The sequence below is a fragment of the Medicago truncatula genome, chromosome 3 (genome assembly GCF_003473485.1).
Source record: "Medicago truncatula cultivar Jemalong A17 chromosome 3, MtrunA17r5.0-ANR, whole genome shotgun sequence".
NCBI classification, from domain to species: domain Eukaryota; kingdom Viridiplantae; phylum Streptophyta; class Magnoliopsida; order Fabales; family Fabaceae; genus Medicago; species Medicago truncatula.
The window spans coordinates 24,849,414-24,861,283 of record NC_053044.1 but is presented as its reverse complement, the minus strand read 5'-3'; the positions used below and the strand labels follow the sequence as shown (position 1 = coordinate 24,861,283).

The following is an 11,870-nucleotide window of genomic DNA, read 5'->3' as shown; positions in this document are numbered from 1 at the left end:
TTTGAAAATGTTAATATAACTTCTTTACATGTGATGGACAGTTATTTTTCTATAATGATTCTTACATTTTACAGAATATGATAATGCACATTAAAATATAATACAATTTTTACATAACACAAGTTTATTTAAATTTGTTAAACTTGAAACGTAAACAATATTATAATATTTGAATATAATGGAAAATGAGATATTGTGTGTATATTTTAAGTCTATATAGATATTAAAAATAATATCCAACAGTTTATTATAATATTACAACTTTTGGTCCAAAAAAAAAAAAAATTACAACTTGTCATGTAATATTATAAATAGTTTAACATCATTTTATAATTGAACTGAGGTGATGATATTATAAACAGTTTAAATGTTTTAGCATGAACAATTATTATAAAGGACAACTTGTTGTGTAAATCAAAGTTAGTTTAGTCAATGATAATATATCTTGTGTATTTTTTTTATTTTTTTCTGAAAGATTAGTCAATGTTCATTTATCCCATGCATTTTAGTTCACTAGGGTTCAATATCATTATAGAATTGAAGTGAGGTGACATGAAACATTTTAGCAAAACCAATTTTTTATAAATATCGTTTATCAAAGTTAGTTTAGTTAGTGACAACTTGTCTCGTGCATTTATGTTACTTTTGAAATTTTAGTCAATGACCACTTATCCGATGCATTTTAGTTATCTACGAAATTTTATTTAATCTCTGTTTATCCTGAGCATTTTAGTTAATAAGTGTTCAATATCGTTGTAGAATTGAATTGAGGTGATGATGTTATAAATAGTTTAAATGTTTTAGCAGTAACAGTTTTTATAAAGGACAACTTATTGCGTAAATCAAGGTTAGTTTAGTCATTGATAATTTATCTCGTGTACTTTATTTTATTTTTCTCAAAGTTTAGTCAATGTTCATTTATCGCGTGCATTTTAGTTTATGAGGGGTCAATATTATTATAGAATCGAAGTGAGGTGACATTATAAACAACAGTAACATTTTAGTAAGACCAATTTTTTATAAATATCGGTTATCATAGTTTGTTTAGTTAGCGACAGCTTATCTCGTGCATTTATGTTACTTTTGAAATTTTAGTCAATGACCACTTATCCGATGCATTTCAGTTATCTACGAAATTTTATTCAATCTCTGTTTATCCTGTGCATTTAAGTTGATAAGTGTTCAATATTGTTGTAGAATTGAATTGAGGTGATGATGTTATAAATAGTTTAAACGTTTTAACAGGAACAATTTTTATACAGGACAACTTGTCGTGTAAATAAAGGTTAGCTTAGTCAATGATAATTTATCCCGTGTATTTTTTTTTTTCTTCTGAAAGTTTAGTCAATGTTTGTTTCTCCCGTGCATTTTAGTTTATGAGGGTTCAATATCATTATAGAATTGAAGTGAGGTGACATGAAACATTTTAGCAAAACCAATTTTTTATAAATATCGTTTATCAAAGTTAGTTTAGTTAGCGACAACTTGTCTCGTGCATTTATGTTACTTTTGAAATTTTAGTCAATGACCACTTATCCGATGCATTTCAGTTTTCTACGAAATTTTATTCAATCTCTGTTTATCCTGTGCATTTTAGTTGATAAGTGTTCAATATCGTTGTAGAATTGAATTGAGGTGATGATGTTATAAATAGTTTAAATGTTTTAGCATGAACAGATTTTATAAAGGACAGCTTATTGTGTAAATCAAGGTTAGTTTAGTCAATGATAATTTATCCCGTGTATTTTATTTTAGGGTAAATACCTATTCTCGTCCCTGTAATATTAGCGAATTTCAGTTTTAGTCCCTATAAAAAAAAAGATTTAGATTTTGTCCCTGTAATTTCAGATTCTTCCACTTTTGGTCCCTCATTCCACCACGTAAGAAGAATCTGCATACATGGCACATAAAATGAGGGACCAAAAGTGGAGGAATCTGAAATTACAAGGACCAAAAGTGGGAGGAATCTGAAATTACAGGGACGTAATTTATGCAGATTCTGTTGACTTGATGAAAGGAGGGACCAAAAGTGAAAGAATCTGAAATTACAGGGACAACATCTAGATCTTTTTTTTTACAGGGACTAAAAATTCGCTAATATTACAGGGACGAAAAGAGGTATTTACCCTTTATTTTATTTTCTGAAAGTTTAGTCAATGTTCATTTATCCCGTGCATATTAGTTTATGAGGGTTCAATATCATTATAGATTTGAAGTGAGGTGATATTATAAATAGCATGAACGTTTTAGCAAGACCTGTCTTTTATAAATAACAATTGGTTATGTGTATAAAAGTTAGTTAGTCAACGACAACTTATTCTGTACATTTGTTAATTAATTGCAAATTTCTTCTTTTTATGATAGTTTTTAAAATTTCCGCCACACCACACGCACTACTACCACACTTCAACTCTATACACATTATCACTCTCTTTCTATTATTCACTTTCCGAAATCCTCACACGTCTCACATATATCAATGACATTTTGACTATATATATTACGACTTGTACTGTGCATAATAATAATTTTTAATTTTTACCATGGACAATTCTACCTATGTATAATATTTATTTAAAAATTTGTATCCCTGACGACTTGTCCTATATAGAATAGTTAGTTTAAAATTTATATAATTGTTGACTTGTATTGTACGTTAAAATTATTTTAATTTTATGTTATTGACAACATCTCATGTGTATAATAATAGATTTTAAATTTTCAACAGTGACATTGTCTATAATCCTTAAAAATAAAAATTTATATCGCCTATAACAATTATGCTAAAAAATTTATCAGTGTCGATTTGACCAGTATCAAATAATTATTAAATTTGAACATTGAACACTTATCGAGTGTGAAATAAAGATTTTAAAATTTATATCAATGTCGATTTGTCTTTTGTGTTATAACTATTTTATTTTATTTTATCAAAAACAACCTGACTCATGTATAACTATTGATTTTGCAGGACTTTCAACTACTTGTTCAGTTGTAAAATGAACAACTTTCAATTTTCCTGCAAAATAAAATTAAAATAGTAGTTGGAGATTAGAAAGTTTGAAAAGAAGAAAAGGTATTGACATTTGTAGTTTGGGAGAAAGAAGCTGAGAATGACAAATATGAGTGAAAGTGACTTTGAATATATGGTTTCAAAATCTTTGTGTTTTAAAATTTAGGGGGGAGTTTTGAAATTTGAAATATGTGATATGACATGATGTAAGTCATGAATGACATTTTTTTTCATTGAAAAATGAGAAATTTTTAAAAGTAATGGAACTATGGGAATGGGAAAGGCAGTTAGATTTTGTCAAGCCATTTGGAGGAAAATGTGTACAAATTTGAAACCATAAAGTAATAATAATAATTAGATGACGTCATCAGTTAGAAAAGGTAAATTTTAGATTCAAAAGTAACTAAACTAAATACTTTGTTCAACTTGCATGATATCATCATAGTTACTCATGCCATCACCTAAACCAGTACTTTTTATTAGTTACATGACATCATTAAAGTTACTTGAGGTAATTTAGTTCAATAAAATAAATTTATGACATGTTTTACCTCCATTGTTAGGACGTGGCAATCAACCATTGTAGGGCATAAATATATTTTCTACAACATCTTCTCTTCTTACATTAAGAGAGATATATATAAAAATCGAAGTCCATCAAAAAAATAAATAAATTACATAGTTATTAGCGGAAATTAGTTACACTTGTGATGATCGTTGTCCGTAATTAGTTTTTTTTATAAATAAATTAAACTTTGAAAAATGCAATTATGCACATTAAATTAAGAAGATAATGAGTTTTAATAAGGATTATTATGAAATTTTGGTGGACTTTGATTTTTATATATTGTTATTGTTGTTAGAAGAAGTAGATGTTAGTAGATTTGTATCACTGATTACTTCGCCCGTGTATAAAAATAATTATTAGTAGAAGTAGATGTTAGTAGATTTGTATCAGTAACGACTTCGCCCGTGTATAATAATAATTTTTAAAGTTAACAGTGCCAACTTGTTTCGTGTATAATAAATCTTTTAAAGTTAACACATGAAATTAAGAAGATAGTGAATTTTAATAAGGACGGTTATGAAATTTTGAAGGACTTCGATTATATATATATATATATATATATATATATATATATATATATATTGTTAGTAGAAGTAGATGTTAGTAAATTTGTATCGGTCCCCCTAAAAAAAAAAGTAGATATTAGTGACGACTTCGCCCATGTATAATAATAATTTTTAAAGTTAACAATGACAACTTATTTCGTGTATAATAAATATTTTACAATATAATCCCTCAAAAAAATATTTTATAATATATATAAGTGATTTTCTTAAAAAATATAAGTGATGACATGTCACATGGTTAATAATTATTTTGAAAATTATATGAGCGACAACTTGTTTATTATGTTCTAATTTTTAAAAAAAAATTAATTACAGATGATGGTCATGTATAACTAATTTCCATTGATAACTGTAGACTAATTTATTTATTTTGCTGGACTTCGTTTTTTAGATATTGTTAGAAGAAGTAGATTTGTATCAGTGACAATTTCGCCATAATAATTATTATTAAAGTTTTTTTTTAAGTTAACAATAACAACGTGTTTCATGTATAATAAATATTTTATAATATATATATATATATATCAGTGATGACATGTTTTTTTGATAAAGGCCAAGAGAAAGGTTTGGTATCCGGGCGAGTCTGAAGCATCCCAACTAGGTTGGCATCCAACATAAACCCCCATCCTCTACCGCCTTTCCAATACGTAATATTATTAAAAAAAAAAAAAAATTATGTACAATAGAGGGGGGACTAGGCCAAGACCCTCCGAAAAAAAAATAAACGGAAAAAAGAGAAGGCTAGACAAGGCTACAAAAATCTAAAGTTGAGAAGCCCATGTCCGTCTCTTGCAAAATCAGCTGACAGAGGAGCAGGCATAATAGGAAATAAACCAAAATCTCAGTAAGAGCTACTCGGGAATCATTGTTACCGATCCCCCGAATGTTCCAATAGATGAAATTCATTGAGAAGTTGGGAGAGGACCCTGTGATCGGGTTTGATAACTAGCCTTAACTTGTTGCTTTAGCTTCTTCTTCTGAGACTTAGAAAGGACCGGGGAAAAAGGCACATCTTCATTAACTGCCGCCTTGTCCAACCATGTCTTCATAAAATCCAAATCTTTCTGTAAAGTAGGATCTAATGTGGCATTAGGATCGGCCCTTATAGAACTGACATCCACATCAGCAACTGGTGTTAATATAGGTCCATGACTCCATCTAGCCACATTATCAGCTACGTTATTTAGTGGCATGCTAGAAGGATTTACCTTGGCAGCTGTAGGAGTTGGAATATTCATTGTAGAGTCAACATTGCCTGATATAGTTTCTCCAATCTCTAACGGTTCATCCTCCAAATTGTGGTGCACACCTTTTGCATCAACAATGTCAGATTGCTGCATAATATCTTCATCTATCGTGATCAATTGTTGTATCTCCGCCTCTGTTGTTTCTTGTTGATGTGCCAAGTTGTTTTGTGCTTCCATAACAGGGACTGTTATGTCAACAATTTTCTGTGGTGCTTCAAAAGCTAGAGAGGACCCTATACCTGACGGATTGTCCTTTATAGGGACCCAATTGTGCTTCTTTATTGGAACTGACTTTTTCCCCTGAACAATTGTTTCTTTGTGTGCATTCTTCTCCACCCTAGGGTACAACCATCGACACGCCGAAACATCGTGACCTATGGTTTGACAATGAGTACAAACTAATTATCTTAAAATTCATATCGGCTAAAACTTGTCTCTTTGTGTTATAATTATTTTTGAATTTGTACTCAATGATAACAAATGCCGTGTATAATTCTATTATTTTTTTAAGTTAGTTTTTCACTTACGTTATGGTTTGAAGAAAAAAAGGAGAATAATGTTTTTTTGAAGGAAGAAAAATAATGTTTAATAATATATATCAGTGTATCTCTTGTCTCGTGTATAATAACTATTTTATAATATATATCAGTGATGACAAATCATATGTTCGATACTTATGTCCTCGTGAGCTTAGCTCAGTTGGTTTGGATAATGCATAATATATCCAACGTCCGGGGTTCAAACTCCGACCACTACCAAAATATGTTCAATACTTATTTTAAAATTTATATCAGCATGTCTTGTTTATAATAATTTTTTAAAAATTTTGCGAAGTGACAACTTGTCTCGTTTACAACAATTATTTTAAAATTCTGAAGTGATGAGTCGACCCTTGTATAATATATTTTGTCAACCTTTTTTAAAACTTGTCTTTTAAACTATTTATACATCGTCTGTTATTGCCTCACTTCAAATCTATACACATCACTCTTTTTCTATTACTCTCTTTGGTATGTTGTACGTATCAAACGATCAATGTTTTACCGTTATTTTTATGTAACAATGAAATATATTTATCTTATGTTTTCATGAATATGAAAAAAAAATTAAATTTTAATATTCATTAATTAATGTAACAACACGTCTTTAGATCTTATAAAAAAACACATCGTTAGATATATATATATATATATATATATATATATATATATATATATATATATATATATATGTAAAATAACATTTATTAAATTATATTTTTAGAGGTTAAATAAACTACTACTATTTTTTTATTATTTGATAAAGAAATTATTATTATTATTATTTTTTATATATTTTTTAAAGAATTTATTTATTTTTATTTTTATTATGTTACACTAATTTTGCAATAAAAAAAGTCTATACCCTTTACTCATTTCTATCTCGTACAAACGTAGAGTATTTTTTTATAATTTTTATTTTATTTTATTTTTTGTCATTTAACTTTATTCCACGAGTAAATAGTCAATTTCCTCCCTGATATTGTAAGTTTCATCAATTACCCCCCTGAAATTAACAAAACTTCAAATACCCCCATGAAATTTCACAACGTTAGTCAATTTACCCCCTCCGTCAAATTTTTCTGTTAGTGAACATAACGTTTTGCAAACAACCCCCGAAGTTTTGCACTTATGTGCAAAATGCCCCCCAAACTTAAAAATTTATATTATTTTTTTCTTAAAAACAAACAATTAATAGTTAAATATTAAAATTAACTATTAATTTTGGAATTTGGAAAAACTACATGCATATATACATCAAAATAGGCTCCAAAATGGGGAAAAATATGTATTTTTTAAAGTGACAGTAATGAGATGATTTGTGGATTAATATTGGGGGTTGTGTAATTTAAATGGTTTGAGCAAATTGTTGAAGAAGTTTGATGAGTTAAAAGACTAAGATGGTGAAGGAGAAAATATAAATATAAATTTGATTATTAATTTGTTTATAAACCTTTAAAAATAATAATTTGTCTATTAGAAATAACCATTATTGTCACTTTAAAAATACACATTTTTTCCTATTTTGATGGATATATGTATGTAGTTTTTCCAAACTTCAAAATTAATAGTTAGTTTTAATATTTAACTATTAATTGTTTGTTTTTAAGAAAAAAATAATATAAATTTTTAAGTTTGGGGGACATTTTTCACATAAGTGCAAAACTTCAGGGGGGTATTTGCAAAATGTCATATTCCCTAACAGAAAAATTTGACAAATTTTGTTAATTTCAGGGGGTAATTGATGAAACTTACAATTTTAGAGGAGAAATCGACTATTTACTCTTTATTCCACACACCATATTTATTTTAAAGTTAATTTTCTCTCTCTTCACCAAAGAAATCTGGAAAACTCTCTGATTCTCAAACAAACCCTAGCCGCCGCCTCCTCCCTCCTTCAGTGTGTCTCCGGCGGTCGTTACATTGCTCCACCATCTTCATCCTCTCCTTTTCATTTGTAATTATACTCTATCAAATTTATTTCAAGTCAAAGATGATTTTAAATTTCCCTATGACCATCTTTTCGGCTAGATCTTGACATCCACGTACAAGCTTTTGAAAATCCATCACCATAAAAAGAGTCCCCTCCATCTTCTCTACAAAACCCATTTAAAAATATCAGGAACGGACAACCTTCGCCGGTGACCACCACGCCGTAGCTTTCAACCACCGCGCCGGAAAAGAGCTTACGTGTTTTCATCCCAATCTTGTATGTTGTCCAGATCTGGGTCAGAATTTTTACACAAACACTTAAACCTGGGCTGCTGTCTTCATCAAGGTCAAGTTGCTTATATATTTTGTTTCCATTACATGCAACAACAACAATACAAATTTCAACAAATTTGAAATTGGTGTATGCAACTTGGGTAGTGAAAACGACCAATATATCCTTCCATTAGATTTGGGTTGTTACATTATATCCTCCCTTAAAAAAATTTCACCCTTGTAAAATTAACTCCATACTTTCTTTTTCTTCTTTCTAATGCTTTTTGATCCTTAACTTGTTATTTATTATTTTTTATCTAGAAAACAAAACAAAAGACTTTGAAGTGAAGTAAAATAGTTCTAAATGGAAGCTAAAACACACAAATTCTTATTGACAAATTATGGCTTATCACACCTTTCTAAAAACTTTTTTTTGCCAGTTATACTTGGCTGTTATACTTGGCTGAATGCCGTCTTGCTGCCTCCTTAAGAATTTTAATACCGAGCACTTAGCTTATGTGGGTTTGTTGATCAAGGACTTTGCATCTTTTTCTTTTGTATTGTTATGAAAATATATCAATGAATAAGATGCAAAGTCTTACTTGATCAACAAACTCACGAATGATAAGCGCTCCGTATTAAAATCCTTGAGGGGGCAGCACATTCAGCCAAGTATAACTGCAAAAATAAATTTTTAGAAAGGTGTGATAAGCCATAATTTGTCATAGTTTATGTGGTGTTTAGTTCCTAATTTCAATAAGAATTTGTGTGAAATTCTTTTAAAGAGGATAAAATGTAACAACCCAATTCTAATGTAAAGGAAAGGAAGGATATATTGGTCGTTTTCACTACCCAAGTTGCATACACCAATTGGTGAGTAATATTTTCATTGGAGCACAAGAGAGCCAAGGAACCGAAATTGAAGGATTGATGCAGGACAAGAGTGCTTGTTGGAGACAGAGTTTTGGGTCAAGACTGCATCAAGAGGAAGTTGTTCTTTGAGGTGGGTTTCCTCTCCTAGACTTGAATTTAAATAATTAGAATTGATACCTTTACATTGGTAAAGTGATTAGTATGAGATATTAAGTGATTTTCATGAATGATAATTTCTTGAAATTGTTGTTGAAATTAGAATTAGGGTGGATTAGTGTGTGGAACTAGAATTATAGTTATACAAATTCTTTAACTAAGCTATGTTTAGGAACATTAAGTAATTAATTGAATCGTGGGATTGTCAAAATTACACTTTGTTGAGTTTAGTTTTCTATATACCATATGAACCTTGAGCCCAAATATATATCTAGGTGTGATATGAATAAATCGATTAAGCTTAGTTACTATGAAGATCAAATTTTGTTTTATATTGACGCTGGCTGATGCCTACAAATAGATTTGTCTTATCTTGTTATGTGTCTCTGCTAATTAAGTCATAGACTTCTTGTGATACTTAAGAACTAGGCCAATTTATAGACAGAGAAAAAGAAAAGTATTTTCTTTACAAGCACATTGTGAAATGAATGACAGTTCAACTGTTAAATCATTTTAGAAATATGCATTGTTTGTGCTGTTTCGTCTGAACTGTTTTGGACAAGTACAAAAAATGTTTAACAATAGTTAAACACTCAGATTTCTACGGATGTGCCATCTTTTGAACTCAGATTTAAAAAAGTCACACTCATATAATAATAATTTGTTTTACTAAATTAATAGGATGGGTACAACCCTAGGATGGGTATGGACGCTCTACAAGTCTTCCCGGTTAGCCAGGCTGCTGCTAACCAGCGTGCTGGTCGAGCTGGTCGAACTGGCCCTGGGGCATGCTATCGGTTGTATACAGAGAGTGCTTACCTAAATGAAATGTTGGCCAGTCCTGTTCCAGAGATTCAGAGAACTAACCTTGGCAATGTCGTCTTGTTGCTGAAATCTCTTAAAGTTGAAAATTTACTTGACTTTGATTTCATTGATCCACCTCCGCAGGATAATATTCTTAATTCTATGTACCAGTTGTGGATGTTGGGCGCCCTTAACAATGCGGGGAGATTGACTGAACTTGGCTGGAAAATGGTTGAGTTTCCACTGGATCCTCCACTTGCCAAGATGCTTTTGATGGGTGAGCATTTCGGGTGTCTTGAGGAGGTTCTGACCATAGTTTCCATGCTTTCAGTACCATCTGTTTTCTTTAGGCCAAAGGACCGAGCAGAGGAGAGTGATGCTGCACGCGAAAGATTTTTTGTGCCAGAATCTGATCATTTAACCCTTTACAATGTCTATCAGCAATGGAAACAACATTATTACAGAGGTGATTGGTGCAATGACCATTTTTTGCAAGTTAAAGGTCTAAGAAAGGCTAGAGAGGTGAGATCCCAGCTGCTTGATATTCTTATGGTTCATACTCTCATGTCAGTGTGCAATCATCTGGTAAGGATTATGATATCCTTGCAGAAAACGTGGGAAACCGACTGTTCTTTGCAGGTGAGGCCACTTCTAGGCAATATCCAGCCACTATGCATGGTGCTTTCATGAGTGGATTAAGAGAAGCTTCTCGCATTTACCAGTTAACCCCTGTTCAGCAGCCTTGTCCTAAGAAGTCCTTGTCTAAGAATATAGCACACAACAACGGTATCCTGGTTAATTTATTCAAGAGGCCTTATTTGGAAATCGGAAATTTTGCTTTCATATGTGATCCTTTACACGATGATACACAGTCGAAGGCGATTATGAAATTCACTTTTGGTGGTATTGACGAAAGTTACAAGGAGATTTACACTATTTTATCCCTTGAACAGATGGATCAAATGCAGGAAATCAGTGGAGGAGATGAAAATAGGTTGTTATATTTGACAAAAAACCTTGGGTTGAAGCTAATGGGTTTGAGCGCTTTACTCATTGCCGGTAATGACGTAATAGCTAGCGTTGCTGCCTCCCGAAAAGGTAGATCAAGGAACCGAAAAATTCCCCATAATCCAAAGAAGAAATAATTTGCATATGGGGGTGCTTGTTATCCAGTTCTGACTTTGAAGTCTTGTAATAGAGGATAATCAAATAATTGGATTTTACGGGCAAACTTGTTTACCCTACTTGTAGTTGTATTGTAATTTGTATCATATTTATTTCAAATTTTCAATAATCCCTTCATTGGTTCCAACACCAAATCAAGGAGAATATCAAATTAAACATATTACAGGGTATTATGGTTTACATTCTTATTGAATTTCTTGATGCACTTCTTTTATATGGGGTTTAAAGTTTTCATAAAGTTTTTTTTTATTAATGATTTATGTTTCAAAATTTCTAATTAAAATTAATTTTCTTTACAAAAAGAAAATCAAGTTTTTGAACCATAGGCGAACAAGTTTTCACATTTTAGTTTATAATAGTGATAGATACGGAAGTAGATTTACTATGAATAATAGTTAAGATTATTTTGATAAGGATTACAAAATCTGAAATTAATAGTTAAGATTTGTTTTTTCCTATCTTTAATCTTTAATAATAACACACACAAGTATAGCCAAGAAACTGACCATGAAGCAGTAGGCTGATGTTTCAACAGATAAGCATCTAATTATATACACTTGAATTTTTGCATGGATTTTAGTTCTTTGCTCTTCCATTATTTGTATTTTTAGTTCTTTGTTTCAACAGATAAGCATCTAATAATGCGAGCAACATTCATTTTGACGCACTCTTTATAACACTAATAGTTAAGGTTGTGCCTTCTTGAGTAGTTGT

General features: G+C 30.6%; 1 protein-coding gene across 2 annotated transcripts; it reads left to right on the top strand.

The window, feature by feature from the left end:
- Positions 1 to 7,747: 7,747 nt before the first annotated feature.
- Positions 7,748 to 11,343, top strand: LOC11437994 (pre-mRNA-splicing factor ATP-dependent RNA helicase DEAH7). Of its 2 annotated transcripts, XM_024779995.2 has the most exons (3): positions 7,754 to 8,211; positions 9,075 to 9,141; positions 9,849 to 11,343. In XM_024779995.2, exon 3 carries the CDS (start codon positions 9,867 to 9,869, stop codon positions 10,659 to 10,661), a length of 795 nt encoding a protein of 264 aa, XP_024635763.1. In that variant the 5' UTR covers positions 7,754 to 8,211; positions 9,075 to 9,141; positions 9,849 to 9,866; the 3' UTR covers positions 10,662 to 11,343. The 2 variants fall into 2 exon arrangements, with proteins under 2 accessions (XP_024635762.1, XP_024635763.1); XM_024779994.2 differs by having other exon boundaries at positions 7,748 to 9,141.
- Positions 11,344 to 11,870: the final 527 nt, after the last annotated feature.

Coding starts and splice junctions, on each gene's coding strand:
- LOC11437994 (XM_024779994.2), top strand. CDS start 9,867: ATGGGTATGGACGCTCTACAAGTCTTCCCGGTTAGCCAGGCTGCTGCT.